General features: G+C 41.3%; 1 protein-coding gene across 3 annotated transcripts in view; it reads right to left on the bottom strand.

Moving 5' to 3' along the window:
* Window positions 1–19,871, bottom strand: part of LOC135216121 (uncharacterized) — a 212,560-nt gene that overhangs the window by 167,574 nt on the left and 25,115 nt on the right. For all 3 annotated transcript variants that reach the window (XM_064251170.1, XM_064251172.1, XM_064251171.1), the window contains exon 2: window positions 14,811–14,865. In XM_064251170.1, coding sequence (XP_064107240.1) covers window positions 14,811–14,823 — 13 coding nt within the window. In that variant the 5' untranslated portion in view covers window positions 14,824–14,865. The remainder of the gene's footprint in view (window positions 1–14,810; window positions 14,866–19,871) is intronic.

Below are 19,871 nucleotides of genomic sequence, written 5' to 3'. Positions count from 1 at the left end.
AGCTCGTTTGCTCAGCATGGCGTCTACCTCTTGCTGAAGCGCTACGTCCCTGGCAGAACCGGGGACGTACGTCCGAAGACGGACCGGGTTGGAGGTGAGGGGTGGCCGTGACTCGAAGGGTAGCAATTATCACTCCCGAAGGACATTCCACTATCCAGGTCTTGGCTCCGTAGCACTGCCAAGTTGCCCACCCAATGGCTTGCCAGGCCCCCCCAACACTTCCAGCAGCAGGTGAGGGGGAACGCCATCTCTAGCGTTTCCCCTTCTTTGACTTCTTCCCGGTTCCACCTCGGGAGAAGGAGGACTGGGAGGAGGGCTGACGGTCACTCCTTACAGCAGAAGTCGAAGCCTGGGTCTTAGCCGCAGAGGAAGCGCTAGCCAAGCTCCGAGGCTTAGCTGCAGTGGCTCGAGGCTGCCCAGTCACCTTCGAGACTGCCTGGTGGACTAGGCAGTCACTGTCCTCAGTGCGCCGCTGTTCCACCGCAGCGTCCACCATCTCTCTGGGAAAGAGAGAGGGGGAACCCAGCACTGGTCCGTTTCTCAGACCCAAAGCTGCCTCGCGTCCTGCTGACCTGGTAACTCAAGCGAGGACTGCGTCCCTACATCTCAGTACCAGGTTGGCCCACAGGTTGGCCGTCTGGTGGGCCAGGTAGGAGATCACCCTACCCCCAGACTGACACAATCTCCCGAAAGCCGGGTCTCCTTCGGGAGTGATGTTTCCTGAGGAGGCCACGACCTTGGACACTGTGAGGGACCACAGGTCCAGCCAGGAGACTGCTTGGAACGCTGCCATAGCAGTCAATTCCAAAGCCAGTGCCTCTTGCTGTGAGAACCAGAGGTTATCAGCCAGCAGGTGTTGAAGAGACACACCCGGGGTTAGCCTAGCTAGCTCCGGGTTAACCTGTTTGGGCGGCAGCGGGTCCTCCGAAGGCATGTAGAAGCGCTCATGGCCTTCCATTACCACGAATAATGGGGTAAACAAAGAAAAAACCAAGTACTTGCAAGCTTTCACACGCACAGGTACTACAGGGTTAGAGAAAAAGTAGTGATGAACTTCGTAGAGAAGTAAACCAAGTATACGACACAGTGGGCAGAGCAGCAAAGAGCACGTCTTGTTCCGATGGCGGCCGAAAGCAAAGTGAATCTTCACCTCCCAGTCGGGCGGGACTCCCGACTATCAGACACGCAGTTAACTACCAAACCACCTTGTTCAAAAGCTTATGACCGGTTCCAGCTGGCGCTGATTCCATTCCATATGTTAAAAGACAAAAGACCAAGGGTTTGTATTACGTGTCGGAACCAAATGTATAATAATAATACTATAACTAATTATAAAATTCATATATGAGTATTTTAAATACAATAATCTTTCCATTTCACTCTTTTAAATACTGTAAGGACAACTCTCTCTCTCTCTCTCTCTCTCTCTCTCTCTCTCTCTCTCTCTCTCTCTCTCTCTTCTCTCTACGATACATATGTCATAGTGGTAACTCTCCTCACTCTCTCTTGGCTGCAAGTGTTAGAAGTATGTATGTATGTACGTATATACCTTTAAGGGTACCAATGTTTAAAATTACTCTGAAATTATATTAATACAATCTCTAAGATTAATACAGTAATATGATAATAATTTAAGGTAAATTTGATGTATGATGTTACAGAAGGTATACATTTGGTGTTTCGATTTCTTCCTTCTTTTATCTCTCTCTCTCTCTACAAAAGAATTGATAGACAGACAAATAGATACTCATTCAGCCCTCTCTTTCTCTGGAAAAGATATACCGTATCTATTTATGGGAGGGGAAGAAGTGTTGCCAATAGAAGTCCATTTCAATCTTTTCATATGTAAGGAGTTTCTCTCTCTCTCTCTCTCTCTCTCTCTGTTATTGGCTGTTTATACATTTCTAATAGTAAAATGTTTCAGATGACTTTGAAATTATATTAATAATACCAATTCAATGGTATAATTAATGTAGGATGATACTTTACGTATGCTTTTAAGATAGGTAGAAGTAAGCATTTTTAGAGGGGAGTTCTACAACTATTCGTGGGTTCGAGCTATTCCCGCGAATACGGGGGGAACACTATATATGTACTTACCCAGTAATTCCATATAGGTAGTTTATAGTTTTCCATGTACGGCAGCCTAAATTCAAATTTCGCAGGTAGTGCTTCAATACCTCAGTGTAGGCATTCAGTGCCGCCACATAACGGCAATATTAGGAACGACTTACATAATCACCTCATTCTGTTTTATGCATAATGTCCATCAGAGGGGAGGGAGGGAGGGAGGACTCTGATCATGTAATTACTGGATAAGTATATACAAAATATGATATTGTTATGATACAATAAAGTTTCATACAAACTTACCTGGCAGATATATACTTAGCTATAGACTCAGTCGTCCCCGACAGAAATTCAAATTTCGCGCCACTCGCTACAGGTAGGTCAGGTGATCTACCGCCCTGCCCTGGGTGGCAGGACTAGGAACCATTCCTGTTTTCTATCAGATTTTCTCTCTTCCACCTGTCTCCTGCGGGGAGGCTGGGTGGGCCATTAATCGTATATATCTGCCAGGTAAGTATGTATGAAACTTTATTGTATCATAACAATATCATTTTCATACATTCAACTTCCCTGTCAGATATATACTTAGCTGATTGGCACCCTTTGGTGGAGGGTAAGAGACAGCTAACTACTGAAATAGACAGGTAAACAACATATGTTGTAGGTATTTATAGACCTTGGTTCCTACCTGATTAGGCGGAAGACTTCGTGGCTACTGCCTAGGAGTCTGCTTCGCCTCAAGAGCCTTAGCGAGATATTGATCTGTGGCCAAGAGTTCTTGTGGGTCTGTCGATGGGGTCTTATCTACTTACTTGGCAGAGCCTGACTGGCATTTGTCAATGGGTGCTAATCCACTAACATGACAACACGCCTTATTTAAGGAGCACACAACCGATCCCGACCACCCGATCCTCACACCTGTGTTAGTTCTAAGATGTTCAAGAGTTATCCCCCAAACTCCTCACAAACAACCAATAACTCGAATCACACAGTCAAGACGCACACTTTAAAGTACAAAAAAAAAATTTTGTACCCCTCTAATAGTCAGATACCACCCGAGTTCCTTACTGAGCCAAAGTGACGGCCACCTGTGCGACATCCGACACTCCCTTCAATCCAACAAGAGGGTTACGCACGTATAATAAAATTAAGGATCGGTGCTTGCTCCAATACCTAGGACCGTATCTGCTGATACAAACGGACCTAGAGAAAAGCATTTCTCGTAAGTTACCCGAACATCTTTCAAGTAATGAGATGCAAAAACCGAATTGCATCTCCAATATGTCGCTTCCAAGATATTCTTTAGCGACATATTTCTTTGGAAAGCAAGAGACGTCGCGACTGCTCTAACTTCGTGAGCTTTTACTCTCAAAAGTTTAAAGGAGTCATCTGGGCAGTTATTATGTGCCTCCGTTATAACGCTTCTAACAAAGAAGGCCAAGGCATTTTTCGACATAGGTCTTTTCGGGTCCTTTACAGAGCACCATAGACCTTGTTGAGAACCCCCATCTGCTTCTTTCTATCTAGATAGAATTTTAGTGCTCTGACCAGGCAAAGGGACCTTTCTGCCTCCCTTCCTACTAGGTTAGTAAGGCCCTTTACTTCAAAGCTCCTGGGCCAGGGCTTTGAAGGATTCTCGTTCTTCGCTAGAAACAGAGTCTGAAACGAACAGATGGCAGAGTTTCCTTTAAACCCTACACGAGACTCTAGGGCGTACAGTTCACTAATTCTTTTCGCCGTAGCAAGAGACAACAGAAACAAGCACTTTCTTGTAATGTCTCGAAAGGAGGCCCGATGAGGAGGTTCGAATTTTTCCGAAGTCAGGAATCTTAGGACTACGTCCAGATTCCAGCTCGGAGCTCTTGGTTATTTTGACTTTGACATCTCAAATGACCGAATTAGATCGTGCAGATCCTTATTGTCAGCCAATTCTAGGCCTATATTCCTGAATACGGCTGAGAGCATACTTCTGTACCCCTTTATGGTTGACACAGAAAGATGAGATTTCTCTTCCAGGAAAAGAAGGAAATCGGCAATTTCGGTCACAGAGGTATTGGAGGAGGACAGCTTCTTCGACCTACACCAACTTCTGAACACCTCCCACTTCGATTGATATACTCGCATTGTAGACGATCTGAGGCCTCTAGCGATTGCGCTTGCAGCCTTGCGAGAAAAGCCCCTCGCTCTGACGAGTCTTTCGATAGTCGAAAAGCAGTCAGAACAAGAGCGGGGAGGTTTTGATGATACCTCTCGAAGTGGGGTTGTTTGAGCAGATCTGTCCTGTTTGGAAGAGATCTGGGGAAGTCCACCGTCCACTCCATTACCTCTGTGAACCAATCTTGAGCTGGCCAAAATGGGGCTATCAGAGTCATTCTTGTCCCCTTTGAGGCCACGAACTTTCTGAGCACTTCCCCCAGGATCTTGAATGAGGGAAAGGCGTACACATCTAGTCCCGACCAATCTAAGAGAAGGGCGTCTACTGCAAATGCTCTGGGGTCCTCTATCAATGAGCAAAAGGTGCTTATCCTTTTGGAGAGGAACGTGGCGAACAGGTCTATTTGAGGTCTCCCCCAAAGTGACCAGAGGCTCTGACACACTTATGAGTGGAGGGTCCATTCTGTGGGAAGGACCTGGAACCTCCTGCTCAGCCTGTCCGCTCTCACGTTCCTCTCTCCTTGGACAAATCTTGTCAGTAGAATGATGTTCCTTTGATGTGCCCATACTAGAAGGTCTTTCGTTAACTCGTAGAGAAAGAACGAGTGAGTCCCGCCTTGTTTCCGTATGTAAGCCAGAGCGGTGGTGTTGTCTGAGTTTATCTGAACTACCCCGTCTCTGACTATCGGCTCGAAGCCCTTTAGAGCAAGATGTATGGCTAAGAGTTCCTTGCAGTTGATGTGCCATGATACCTGCTCTTCTGACCAGGTGCCTGACACTTCTCTTGTTCCCAAGGTTGCACCTCACCCCGTCTCCGACGCGTCGGAATACAATACATGGTTTGGGTTCCGAATTTCCAGGGACACACCTCTGTTTTCCTCTAGAGGGGGCAACCACCACTTTAAGTGATCTTTCACCTCTAGAGGAATCGGAAATGTGTCGGTGAGCTGTCCTGTCTTCCAGTTCCAAACCCTTTTTAGGAAGAATTGTAGGGGACGGGTATGAAGTCTTCCTAGAGGAAAGAACTGTTCCAGCGAGGAAAGGGTCCTCAGAAGGCTCAACCATTCCCTCGCTGAACTGCGCTCCTTCCCTAAGAAGCTAGAGACTTTTCCGCAACCTTTTGTGATTCTCTCTTGAGAAGGAAAAACTCGAAAACCCCGAGAATCCATCCGAATCCCCAGATAAACCATGTTCTGGTTGGGGATCATCTGAGATTTCTCGAAGTTTACGATTAATCCTAGTGACCTTATAAGGTCTAGTGTCGTTGTAAGGTCCTCCAAACACTGTCTCTGCGATCTGGCTTTGATGAGCCAGTCGTCTAGGTAGAGGGAGATGTTTATTTTATTCCCTTTAGGTGCAGATATCTTGCCACATTCATCATCAGGCTTGTGAAAACCTGAAGGGCTGTGGACAGGCCGAAACACAAGGCCCTGAACTGATAGATCCTTCCCTCCATCATGAAACGAAGGTACTTCTTTGACGAATGATGAATCGGGACATGGAAATAGGCATCCTGAAGATCGAGAGATACCATCCAGTCTCCTTGGCGTAGGGCTGAAAGGACTGATGCAGATGTTTCCATACTGAACTTCTCCCTTCTCCACATATCTGTTCAGTGCACTTACATCTAGGACTGGTCTCCATCCCCCCGTAGCCTTCACAATTAGAAAAAGGCGATTGTAAAACCCCGGGGAGTTGTGATCCAATACTAGTTCGATTGCCCTCTTGTCCCACCTTTGTTCCACCATTTGTCGAAAAGTATCCCTCAGTACAGGGTCCTTGTATCTGGCGGACAGTTCCCTCGCTGTTGACATCAGGGGAGGGCTGTCCTTGAAGGGGATGTAATATCCCTTCTTGATGACTGACAGCGACCAGGTCTCGGCTCCTATCCATGCCCAGGCTTCCGCAAATTCCTGTAGCCTGGCACCTACTGGTGTTTGGAGGATCTCGATCTCATTTACCCTTTTTAAAGGGTCGGAAGGAAGCTCTTCCTCGTTTTTCCGTAGCTTTCCTTTTGGAGGTTGCTCTAGAAGGAGGGCCTCCTCGAAAGGGCTGTTGTGATGTACGAGCCCCTTTCTTGTCTTCAATGACCACAGGTCTAATTCTTCTTCGACGATTGCATGTGCAGATCCTGAGTCGCCTTCTCAGTTAGAGAATGAGAAATATCCTTCACTAACTGAGAAGGGAACAAATGCTCTGATAATGGAGCAAAAAGTAAAGTGGCTCTCTGCAAGGGAGAGACGGCTTTAGTCAAGAATGAACTGAAAACCGCTCTCTTATTTAAAATCCCCGCTCCAAAGAGAGGTGTGACTTCTCCCGAACCATCCTGGACCGCTTTATCTATGCATGCCAGGATGCTCAGCAAAACTTCTGGGTTTAGGCCTTCTGCTTCATGGGTCTTTTTGGCCAAAACCCCAAGGAACCAATCCAGGAAATTGAACACTTCCAAGACGTGGAAAAGCCCCTTGAGGAGGTGATCCAATTCAGAAAGTCCCCATGTCGCTCGAGCCGAGTTTAAGGCATGCCTCCTCGATGAGTCTACTAGACTCGAGAAGTCAGATTTCGCCGAAGCAGGAAGAGACAGTCCCATGTTCTCTCCAGTCTCGTACCATATGCCTCTTCTGGCCGTCAGTTTGGCCGGAGGCATACAAAACACCGTCCTCCCCAGTTCCTTCTTCGATTGTATCCAGGAACCGAGAGACTGGAGGGCCCTCTTCATTGATATGGCCGGTCTCATTTTAAGGAAGGACGACGACTTCAGAGCTTTAGCACTCGAAAAGAGAGAGCGCGGAGAAGGAGGAGCAGCTGGGGTCAGAGAATCTCCATATTCTTCAAGAAGGAGTGCCGTTAGAACTTTATAATTCGATAGTCCTTCTTTACTTGGAGCCTCATCTTCTGACTCTTCCTCTAGCTCGAGAGGGTCAGAAGGAGAATGATCTCTTTTATCGCAAGTATCTTCCTTCGACTTCACTCTTTCCGAAGGCGAAGGACTTCTCATAGGCGAGGGACTAAGTGACATCGCCTCCCTATGTCTAATCACTGGCGATTCTTGTCTAATTGGTGCCTGGCGCCTATCAGGCTCTTCGCGCCTGGCTGGTGCCTCGCGCCTCGTTCCTGGCTGGCGCCTCGCGCCTGGTTGCCGTCTGGCGCCTGGAAGGATCCTGGTTGAAATCTGGCGCCTTGCGCTTGGTTGGCTCTTCACGCCCTGCGAAAACTTCTCTCTTGTACAGCGAATCCCTTTCAGGTGTTGCCTGGCGCCTGGCTGGCGCTTCTTCCTCTTCTTCCTCTCGCCTGTCCAGTGCTTCGTTCCCAACAGAGATGGCCGCCTGTGCGACATCTTCCCTGGAGAGTTCGTTGCGCCTGGCAGGAGATCGGTGTCTAGACCTTTTGATAGGCAGCTTATTGTCCTTTCTACGAGGAGGCTCTTTGGATAGGGCTCCCACCAAAGAAGCTAGCTGCTCCTGTAGATTTAACCGGATCTTCTTGGTCGAAGGCTCTCTTTACTCTTCATAAGGAGGAGAGGGAGATCTGGAAGGCGCTTGAGGTTCCCTTGCAGCAAAGGGAGTCGACTCTTTTCTAGCTCTCTTGATAACCGAAGGCGGCGCTTCTTCTGAAAAGCGCTCGGGGCTAGAATCTAAAGCAGGCTCTTTCCAGTTCCTCTTCAATGGGCGAGAAAGATTCGTGTCCTTCCACCCGCGTTTCGGTGAGGGAGATCCTGAAGAAGAGAAGCACTCACGCAGGACGCTTTTTCCATAGCGGTCCCTGGCAGTCTGAGGCGATACAGAGCCTGCCGAAGGGACGCCTGATCGGTGGGGAATCTCCACAACCTCAGTAAGGCTTTCGACTTTCCTTCTCCTCTGGGCCAGGGAGCTTGGAAGAGGTCTAGGCCTGGGAGTGTCGCAGAGCCGACCAGACGCCCCCTCCACTACACTGGGGACACTTACATCACTAGAAATATCACCATCACTTTGCTTACCTTCTAAAGCCGCCATTTTTTCTTGCATCCTTTGAAGGGAAGCTTTCAGGTCTGCAATTTCCGATGCAGAATCTGTCGGATTTGCAAACTGTGCTCGGCCTGATACAGAGGGAGAATAATTCATATTATGAGGAGAAGCAGCTACAGAACTAGATAAAAGTTCATTAGATCTAGATCTACTTAGGCTTTTAGAAGCCGCTTTCCTCACTCTGTCTCTCTCTAACTTCTTCAAGTAAGAAGTTAGAGTCTTCCATTCTTCAGCACTCAACCTTTCACATTCATTACAGGTGTTAGCCAAAGAACATTCAACAACTCTACAACGTCGGCATACAGTGTGAGGATCTACCGAAGCCTTCGGCATCCTCACCTTGCAGCCTTCATTCACACACACTCTCACACCAACACTCGAGTCAGACATTTTTAAGAAAAATCCAAAAGCAAGTCCAAAAACAAGTCCACGATAGCGAATGCCAAAACAACAATCCAAGTACGTCACCAAAAGTCGACCGAAAGAAGATCAATTGCGTTGAAAGAAGATCAATTGCGTTGAAAAAAGAATTCCAGTCAGGAGGTAGTAACAACAATGTTGACACCACCGGCAACAGAGAAAATCTGATAGAAAACGGGAATGGTTCCTAGTTCTGCCACCAAGGGCAGGGCGGTAGATCACCTGACCTACCTGTAGTGAGTGCCGCGAAATTTGAATTTCTGTCGGGGACGACGGAGTCTATAGCTAAGTATATATCTGACAGGGAAGTTGAATGTATGAAACTTATATTTTATTATAAAAATGTCACTTTTGTATAAGTGACTTACCCAGTGATTACATATAGCTTACATGTATTACAAATTGAAAACAAGAACCTTCTAATTTTGTATGATCCCAGATCATTCTAATCACTTTGCTGAAAGACTGAATCATGCAAATAATTAAATTGTCACTTTAAAAAAATAGTGGAACCTCAGTTTTTGTACATAATTCCTTCCAGAACCTCCCACAAAATCCAAAACGTGCAAAAACCAAAACAATAATTTCCACAAGGAATAATCTAAATACAATTACGTAATGCATTCCAGACGTACAAAAATATTTTAAAAAATACAATTTATAAGGAATAAACACAGTTTTACATACAGGAAACAATGAGAAACAAATATAAAAGACTAATAAAATAAATAAATGAACATTTTACATCCCTCTTACCGTTATGGAAAACACTTGTTAGTATGAAAGAAGGAGAGGAGGTGAGAGGGAGGAGAGGGAGAGGTTTAGTGTTTGGAAAGGCAATCTCACTCCAGGAGGACTTCAAGTATCAAGGACCTGTCTGGGGTTACTTCTCTTTGTTTTTACAAGCATTATCTGAAGTTATTTCCCCTTCTCATTTTTTATTGGTACTAGGACCAGCTTGAGAGTTATTGGGCCCCTGTCGCACAACAAAACTGTCCAGAGACATTTGTTTCTGGCATTTCTTTAAAATGTCTAAAATTAAACGCAGCATTGTCATTAAAAATGTTGGATACATGGATTACAACTTCTTTGTTGGGATGATAATTCACACAAAATTTTTTACATAATTCCACTTTGCAAACATGTCCTTAATCCCTGGAGTAGACACAATATGAATGCCCATTCGCTTTCTAAATTTTTCAAACCAGCCTCTGCTGGCCTTAAATTCACAAACAGCAGTTGTTGCAGGCATTTTCTCACTGAGATCAGCAAGCAACTTCCTCCAACACTTTGCTACGAGTTCTTCTTAAATTCTCTAGTGTTTCTCTCCTTTTTTTACTGAAGGGCTAGCACTTGGAACTTTCTTTGGCCCTAAGAGGGCTTATTTAGCAGTTGCACTCAAATAAAAAAAAAGCACAAAAACAATTAACACAAAAGCAGAATGGGTCACGAAAAATGATGGAGCATTTCCAAGTGTACGAAAATTGAGGAAACATACGAAAACAAAGACAAAATTTTGTAGAAAAAAAAGTATACAAAAACCAAAACGTACGAAAAGAGAGGTGTACAAAAACTGAGGTTTGACTGTAATATTAAATCTTATGATCTCATTTAACAAAGCTATATACCTTCATGTTAAAAAAATTGCTGGATGGCAATATGTACTACAGTGGGGCCTCGTTATTCACGGGGGATAGGGCCCAGAACCCCCCCGTGATAAGTAAATACCCGTGTTATCCTGATACCCCCCTCAAAAATTGCTTAAAACTGCCTACTTTATTAGTTAACCGACCCAAGACCACTATTCCAATGTTTATAACTGCCTACTTTAGTTCAAACACCAAATATGTTTTCAACTATCACCTAAAACTAAATTCAAGACAGTTTTAAAGTTATTGTACAAAATTAGCCTTAAAAAATAAATGTAGTATATGTACTACTGTACATATGTAGCCTACTAGCCTAGGGATTACAGCTAGAAGCCTACATACGCATGGTGGGCCTCTTTTTTTTTTTTTACAAGGAAAGAGAGGATGAGTGGTAAGAGAACTATCAAAATATGTAAATCATATGGGTACTCACCAACAATCTATGTTGATAAAAGATGGCGACGATTTTGCAGTGCAATCCAGTAATATAATAACGATAATGCTACCAACAGTACGCAGCGAAACATCTCTTCCCTTCGTCACAACACGTTAATACTAGTATATTCCACGTAAAAACCTTCATCTGACCTTTAGGCGTCTTTCCCATAAGAGTAAAAGAATCAGGGCTTTTGGATGCCACATAATTAACTCGTTTATATGGGTACAATTTAAAGAACGCGCCGCACACCACATTTCATAACAACAACAAACAAACGTGAGTAGGCCAGTGTTGCCAACTGGGAATGGCAATTTCTTGCTAGATTTTGTTCCATAAAAGGCTAAAAAAAATCACATACCGTATATACTCGAATAACGTGCAATCTCCCTTATCGTGCGACCCCCTAATTTTCACCAAATAAACAGTGGTTTTGTGTCATGTATCTCATGTATCATGCAAGTTCATAAGGTTGGTGGTTTAGCCTGCTAATGGCCGAGTCATTCAGATGTGTGCTGATGCTAGTCAATTTACGGTAATTTTCTTATTAATCTCGAGAATTGAATAGAAAATCTCAAGATTAAAAAAAATCCAAGATAATAAAATAATTGTAAAAATAACACGCCTTGGAGTCCTTAATCATTCTCTCTCTCTCTCTCTCTCTCTCGTCTCTCTCTCTCTTCCGTCTCTCTCTCTCTCTCTCTCTCTCTCTCTCTCTCATGGAATAAATACGTACGTACTGTAATTTGCAGTAAATGTGTAGACATTGTGTGCGTGTTTAAAAAAATGTGCAGTACACACACATTCCGATGTTTCGGTTTTTGGAATTTTTCAGATTTCGGAAATGTGAGGTCAGATGCATAATCAAAACAAACACCACTACTGCAGCAAAAACATTTTTCCCTTTATGTTTTTCATTATTGTTATTTATTAATTACAGTTTATTTAAATAAATATTAATATAATACTGTTAAATGAATGTGAGATAATTAAGATCACCTATAATAAAATAGTGGGACAATTAATACCATATGTTCACTAATAGGTATTATTTTCAAAACAAACATTCCGTAAAACACAAAAAATATATGTACATAACAATCAAAATATAATAATGTTTTGCAGTTCAACTTGTGAATTTTAACAATAAGTATGACTATATAATATATTTTACCATATCGATCTTGAAGTTGAAGAGTCGTAAAATTCTGAGGATGGTCCGGGAAAAGGATTTGTACTTTGTGATTACGTATCGCTACAACACCATGTGGTATTTTCATACCACTATATTGATGACGCATCGCTACGACACACTGGTGTTTTTCATACCACTATACGTTAAAGTTAAAAACATGACATAGAATCGACTTTGCGACTTCGTTCACTTTGATATTTTTAACGATACAATAACTATCATTTGTACTACTAAAACCATCTTCACATAAGTAATTTTTCGTAAGGTATGTGTTGTTGCAAAAGCTAGCTTATACATAAAAGCTTTTATAATTTAAGTCATCTTAGATATACATATGCACCCAAACTCATTGTGGGGAAATTTACTACTGTTTCCTCGGATATTGAAATACTTTAGCATCATTCAAACACTTTAATAATATAATGCATAAATACTAGGCTATACATATTTACATCGTATACAAATACTACATACAGTTATATACACATACTTTTATATACAAAGTTAATCATATGAGTAGTGATCAGACGACAGCTGTGCACTGGACTACGTACAAAAATTTTGTTGTTGTTAGTCGCCGGGATATATTAACATTTTTCCAGAGATTAAAAAGCTGAATTTTGTTTTGAAGGTATGTCAACCGCGATATTATATTATTGTTTTCACGAAGGAATAATTATATAAAGAAAATTATTGAGTAATTTTTGCCGTCAGCAGTCAGAAAATCACGAACATGGTAACGTTCAAACCTAGTGCCATCCATGGCGTATGTCTATAAATAGAACAGAAGCAGAGGGCAGTCATTGGATAACAGATCTCCATGGCTACCAACCAACCAATCAGGTGTTAGTTATACTACTCTGTAATTTCTTAGAATGAACGTTTACACACACGAAGCTAACGATGATGTATGTGTTTTGCATACAGTACGTAGTTTTAGTTTTTATTATTAGTGTAAGTATTTTACTGATTTCATGAAGAATAGAATGATTCCTTCTCATTACTTTGAATGCAAAATGGCTTGAAGATTCTTCCGCAAAAAGAAAAGAAAAAAAAATTCCTTAGAAGATGATACCTATTTACTAACGCGGTTGACATACCTTCAAACAAAATTCAGCTCTTTAATCTCTGGAAAAATGTTAATCTATCCCGGCGACTAACAACAACAAAAATTTTTGTTTGTTTTATCTTCCAAGTAGTACGTACGTAGTCCAGTGCACAGCTGTCGTCTGATCACTACTCATATGATTAATTTTGTATATAAAAAGTATGTGTATATAACTGTTAACTTTGTATATAAAAGTATGTGTATATAACTGTATGTAGTATTTGTATACGATGTAAATATGATAGCCTAGTATTTATGCATTATATTATTAAAGTGTTTGAATGATGCTAAAGTATTTCAATATCCGAGGAAACAGTAGTAAATTTCCCCACAATGAGTTTGGGTACATATGTATATCTAAGATGACTTAAATTATAAAAGCCTTTTATGTATAAGCTAGCTTTTTGTAACAACACATATCTTACGAAAAATTACTTATGTGAAGATGGTTTTAGTAGTACAAATGATAGTTATTGTATCGTTAAAAATATCAAAGTGAACGAAGTCGCAAAGTCGATTCTATGTCATGTTTTTCCTAAACGCGTTTGACTTAAAGGAGAAAACGTTATTTTGGTTGTTTTATCACTGGGCACAAACCCATAACAATGCAGTGTATGTATGATAATTCTAAACTATTATTCACTACCAAAATAACGATGATATTTTGTATTGAAATTAATGTTAGTCGTATTCCAAACATTATTACTACGTAGCATGAATAGTACTATAAAAATTTCGAAAGATAATCTTGCTGTGAATGCTACCATAATTTGATTTTCATATACGTACGTACCATTTTGTCAGCTGGCTGGCCTACGCATAGATAAAATTTAAAAATTGATTTCACTGATATGGAATTACTCCACGAATAGCCTTTTTATTATGAAGATATGACGATAATATATAAGGTTTTATGTATTTCGTTTACGCTTCGTCGCCAATAACAAACAGCAATACTTACGATAATCTATGACAAATAGCGTTTGTATGACTTCATTGTTCAGAGAAGTTATATACGAATACTGCCAAAATAATAATGAAGTTCGAATTAATTTTAGCCTTAATGTTATTACTACTGTAATTACACTACCACTACTATTAAAATTTCTAAAAGTTTATCAAAACAAAAAATGTCGCTTTGAACGCAACCGTATACATAAACCATTTTCGTACGTAAAGGTATATGCTTACATTTTGTGGCTGGCCACTCCGACGATAAGTTGAGTGCAATGATGTGGAATTATTCTTCGAATAGGCTATTTATTATGAAGATATGACTATAATATATATGGTAAGAATGGTTTTATTACCTTTATTGTCAGTTAATATCATAATGTGAATGTTTGTGTACGTTGGTGGTTATCGCACTGCAACTACGCTTAGCCTACCAATGAACGTCGTACATAAACCTTGAATAGGCTATTTATTTCGAAGATAGGACAATAATATATTAGGTGAGAATGGTTTTATTACCTTTATTGTCAGTTAATATCATTATATGAGTCTTTAAATGAATGTTGGTAGTTATCGGACCACGGCCGAGGGTTAGCCTACCGAAAAACATCGCATACGCAACACAACAAACCCGTGATGCAGCGATTCATACCAGTGATGTAACATGAGAAACGGTCCAAGAAAAAACCCGTGATTAACTGGATCCGTGAATACTGATCCGTGAATAAGCGATGCCCCACTGTATATCATAGAGTATTTTTACTTACTAATATTAAATTTGACTTAAAATTTAAAGTATTCATCAAAAATCAATACTTACATAGTCGGTCCATTGACAGCCTGGGCCATACTCCTAAGTGGCAGTAACATCACTCCTGAAGTGAAAAATAAGGTGAATTAATGCAACAGACGCCCCTATGAATCCAAAGTACAGTGAACATATGCATATACAGTGGTACCTCAGGACATGAAATTAATCCGTTCCAAGGCGGCCTTCGTAACCTGAGCTTTTCGTAATCTTGAACTGCATTTTACATGTAAATTGCCTAATTCGTTCCAAGCCCTACAAAAACACCCCAGTAAATTTTATAATAAAGCTAAATTGACCAATAAACAATGAAATAATACAACAATTGGGACCATTCAAAACCTAACTTAATACGTACGTACTACTAATATGTACTACATAGTACCTGTAAATAAAGTGTATTAGTGTACAAGGTATACAAGAAATACTGTACGTACATACGTACGTATGTAGTAAAATGTGGAACCTTACCTTTCGAGTGAGGATATCTCCGAAAGTGGTGACAGAGAAGGAGGAGGACAAACGGCAGAAAACCTGTACGTGTGTACACTTAACTTTACGAAACAAATTAAAAAATGTCAGGAAACATTAAGACTAAACTTTACAAAACACATTAACAAATGGCACAAAACCTTAACACTTAACATTACAAAAAACTTAATTCATCTTTTTTTTTTTTTTTTTTTTTACAGTTTTTTTTTTTTACACTTTATTTATTTTTTTTTTTTTTTTTGCAAAATTTCAACTTCTTCACCACTTTCAACTTTCTGTATTTTCTTAGTATCTCTTGGCTCTTCCTGTTTGCTTACTCCTACCAAAGGCCTCTTTAAAAAATAACTATCCAAGGAAGATTGCCTCTGCCTGCTTTTCACAATGCTCCTGAAACGACTCGGGCAAATGTCATTGAACTGCACAAGCATACGACCTGTGTAAGCCTTTTCGGGGTGTCTCTTTCCTACAAATGATTGTACATTATGAAAAGCAGCTAGAGCATCCTTAATTTCTGCCATTGTCATAGGGTTGTCCTCCTCCTCCTCGCCGCTGCTAGAGAACTCTTCTTGAACGACATTTTGTTGCATGGCCTCCAACTCCTTCAGGTTATCCGTCGTAAGCTCCTCTTGGTGCTCTTCAAGAAGGTCATTGATATCGTCCTCGTCTACAACCAGCCCCATGAACTTGCCGAGTGCAACGATCTCGTCAAGATCTGGTTGCGAAACAGTTTCAGGATCGTCAACTGTTTCGGAATCTGCACCAGCTTCGCCCATGTCAAATCCCTCGAAGTCTCGGGCGGATACGGCATCAGGCCAGAGTTTCCTCCACAAAGAATTCAAGGTTCGCCTCAAAACCTCCTGGCAAGCTTGATCGATGAGTCGGATGCATATTACGATATTGAAATGCTCCTTCCAAAATTCACGCAAGGTGAGGTTTGTGGTATCGGTAATGTCGAAACATCTCTTGAAAAGATGGTTCGTATACAGCTTCTTGAAGTTCGATATCACTTGCTGATCCATGGGCTGAAGGAGAGGGGTGGTGTTAGGCAGAAGATAAAGAACCTTTATGAAAGAATACTCCACTAGGATATCTTCCTCGAGGCCAGGAGGGTGAGCAGGGGCATTGTCCAACAACAGCAGACATTTCAGAGGGAGGCACTTCTCTTCCAAGAATTTTTTCACTGTCTGGCCGAAACAGATTTACCCACTCCGTGAACAAAAGTCTTGTTACCCAGGCTTTCGCATTAGCCCTCCACATCACTGGAAGGTTCTCCTTTAGCACTTTGTGGGCCTTAAAGGCTCGAGGAGTCTCCGAATGATACACAAGTAGGAGCTTCTCCTTGCAATCCCCACTGGCGTTCGAACAAAGTGCGAGCGTAAGCCTGTCTTTCATAGGCTTATGCCCAGGTAGCTTCCTCTCTTCCTCAGTGATGTACGTCCGACGAGGCATTTTTTTTCCAAAAAAGGCCAGTCTCATCACAGTTGAAGACTTGCTGAGAACTGTAGCCTTCCTTGATCGTCATCTCGTCGAACGTCTTAAAAAAGGCTTCGGCCGCTTTCGTGTCCGAGCTGGCCGCCTCATCATGCCGCACCACCGAATGGATGCCAGTCCATTTCCAGAATTGTTCAAACCACCCATGAGAAGCCTTGAAGTCTGGGGTTGGCGTCGATGTCCCTTCTCCTCCGTCGTCTTCGGCCTGGGCAATCAAATCGCCGAAAATAGCGCTGGCCTTGTGGCAGATAGCCGTCTCGGTTACCGTATCGCCAGCGATTTCTTTGTCTTTTATCCAGACAAAAAGCAGCCTCTCCATCTCGTCCTGCACTTGGCTCCTCTTGTTGGACAAAATAGTCAAACTCTTGGAAGGTGTAGCTGCTTTGATGGCTTCCTTCTGCTTTAGGATGGTGCCTATCATCGACAGATTTCGGCCGTATTCCTTAGCGATCACACTCAACCGCATGCCAGCTTCATACTTCTTGATAATCTCCATTTTTTCCTCCATAGAAAGCATCCTCTTCTTTCCTTGAACTTCAGCAACTTTCTTGGGACCCATGACTACGTATACTGTACATAATTAAGTGATGTAGTATATGTACTAAAGTTCTCACACAACACGATAAAGTAGTACAATGAAATCACAAACACAAATTTACGTTAATAAACGAAATTGTATAGAACGAATGAATTCTGCGTGCTTGATAACGATGCTGCTACCGAGTGGCTGAAGGACGCCTTTACGTAGAGCACGATGGGAGAGATGCTGACCAATAGGAGAGCAGGATCTTATGGCAGTGACTAGCATCAGGAACCAATGGGAGAGCGGGAGGATGGTGGCGAGTCTACTCAGTTGGTGGCGCATGAGTTTTAAAATTGTTATCGGTGGTCCGGGCGAATCTCGGGACTTTACAGCAACAACCTTTCGTAACCTGAACTATTTTCGTATGTAGAGCCAAAAAAATCTTCGTATTTGCTTTCGTAACTTGAATTTTTCGTAAGCTGGGACTTTCGTATGTCGAGGTACTGCTGTATGTCTATATATGTAGTGGTCAACAATTTATTATCATTAAATTTAACAATAAAAATAACAAAGCTATAATTTTTCCTACACACCTTTGTGACTTCAAGAGTTTGCTTGATTACACCTATTAATACTTTGGTATATTTTTCTACATTCCTAGTCTAATTTTATCTTCTTATCAAAACTTTCTTTGATAAATCAAACACTTGATTACATACGTTAATTTCCATTATTAGAACTGACAAATATTTTACTCTCACCAAACTATAGCACAGATACACTTTTATCTCTAACATGATTAAAAAAATTGTAAACCTGTGAACATCCTATATAAGTTTTACACTGTTCAATAAACTCTCAACAATTTACCAGTTTCAATAACCTAGTTCAGTGGCGGGGAAACTGTGGGTCCCACAGAAGCCTACAGAAAATTAACAAAAAATACAAAAATCAACAATTTTTTGTGAGTGATGAATTGCATCTTGAATTGTTAAACATTCAATTTGATCATTCATTGAAGGAAGTGTTTCACTCCCTACCATTAGTAGAGTTTTACAAGTCACTCTCAGTTCAATGTAAGTTTAAGAAATGTTGCTGCCAGATTATTCTCTATTTTTGGTTCCACTTAAATCTGTGAGCAGAGTTTTTCCTGCATGAAGACAAATAAGTCTAAGAAAAGGTCCACGTTGTCAGACAAACTTGAATGCAGCGATGAGTGTTTCTACCAGGAACTTGTGGCAGATTTTAAACAAATTGTAAAACAGAATTGTAACCAGAAACATTTTTCCCATTTAATTGCTTGTGCTAGATTCTGAATTTGTTAGTTTTTGTTAACCATGCTGTCTATGTATAAGTTGTATTATCTTAAAAACCACTGCCTGAGTTCAAAAGGTGTGGCCCTTTGACTTTTCATGGCCCACTGATGCAGCCCTTACTCTGTAAAGTTTGCCCACCACTGACCTAGCTGGTCACTGGAATTACAAGACATTTAAAACAAACCATTTGCTACTGTTTGAAGATTTTTCATTAATTTTTTCTAATGTATGTTCTTAAATTCCCCATTTACATAAATTTTATGCAGATGGGGGATATCTTTCATTTATTATCCTGCTTCTGTCAAAGCATCTTGCTATTACATCTTGCCCCTGTATGCCTATTTTAATTTGCTATGCCTTAACTCCACCCCACTAGAAATTACAATACATACTCATTTCTGGCTGCTGATTGCACCAGATCTTTTATGCCCAGCTTCTTTTAAACATATTTTGTCTCCTCTTCACTATATTTCCTTTTTTTACATCTATTCCAGCTTTCACTGAACTAATTTCTATTGAGGTTGCTTTTGTATGGTGTTTTTACGTACATTGCATGGAACCAGTGGTCATTCAGCAACAGGACCAACGGCTTTACGTGACTTCCGAACCACGATGAGAGTGAACTTCTATCACCAAAAATACACTTCTCTCACTCCTCAATGCCTGAGAACTGAACTCGCGGCACCGAGATGGCAGGCCAAGACCATACCAATCACACCACTGAGATGCTTATTGAGGTTGCTATACCAATGGGGTTTATTTTACCAACAAAAATCTCTAGAACATTTAATGATTTAAAGGCTGCTGGTATTGAGAGACATTTCAGTTACACAGGCAACTGGATTTGGTATTCGAATATTCTTTTACAGGTTCCATATCCCCTTACTGACAAACCCAACCCTCCTCACTTATCTGGACTTGGGACCAGCTGTTGATAAGTATTCTGCTCATTGTGAGTTTATAATCATACAGTTTGAGTTAAAAGAGAAATTCTTCAATGATATCAATTCTTCATATTTGGCTCTAACAATATAATGTACAGAAAGTCCCAAATACTGTTTTTAATATTAATGTTTCCTTCAATACCTTACAACCTATTCTTTCATTTTCTAGAGGTCTTACAGTCCATTTGGAGCCTGATGGCTGGTTTTTGAGTCCATAAACATGCCAGTTTAGTGACTACATCATTAGTAATTAGTGGGCATCAGTCACAACTTTCTCATTAGAAAGTCTCTCCCCTGCATTCTTGTC

This window comes from Macrobrachium nipponense, chromosome 6, assembly GCF_015104395.2.
Source record: "Macrobrachium nipponense isolate FS-2020 chromosome 6, ASM1510439v2, whole genome shotgun sequence".
Taxonomy (NCBI): domain Eukaryota; kingdom Metazoa; phylum Arthropoda; class Malacostraca; order Decapoda; family Palaemonidae; genus Macrobrachium; species Macrobrachium nipponense.
Note: the sequence above shows the minus strand (reverse complement) of the source record. Positions and strands in the feature narration are given on the sequence as shown.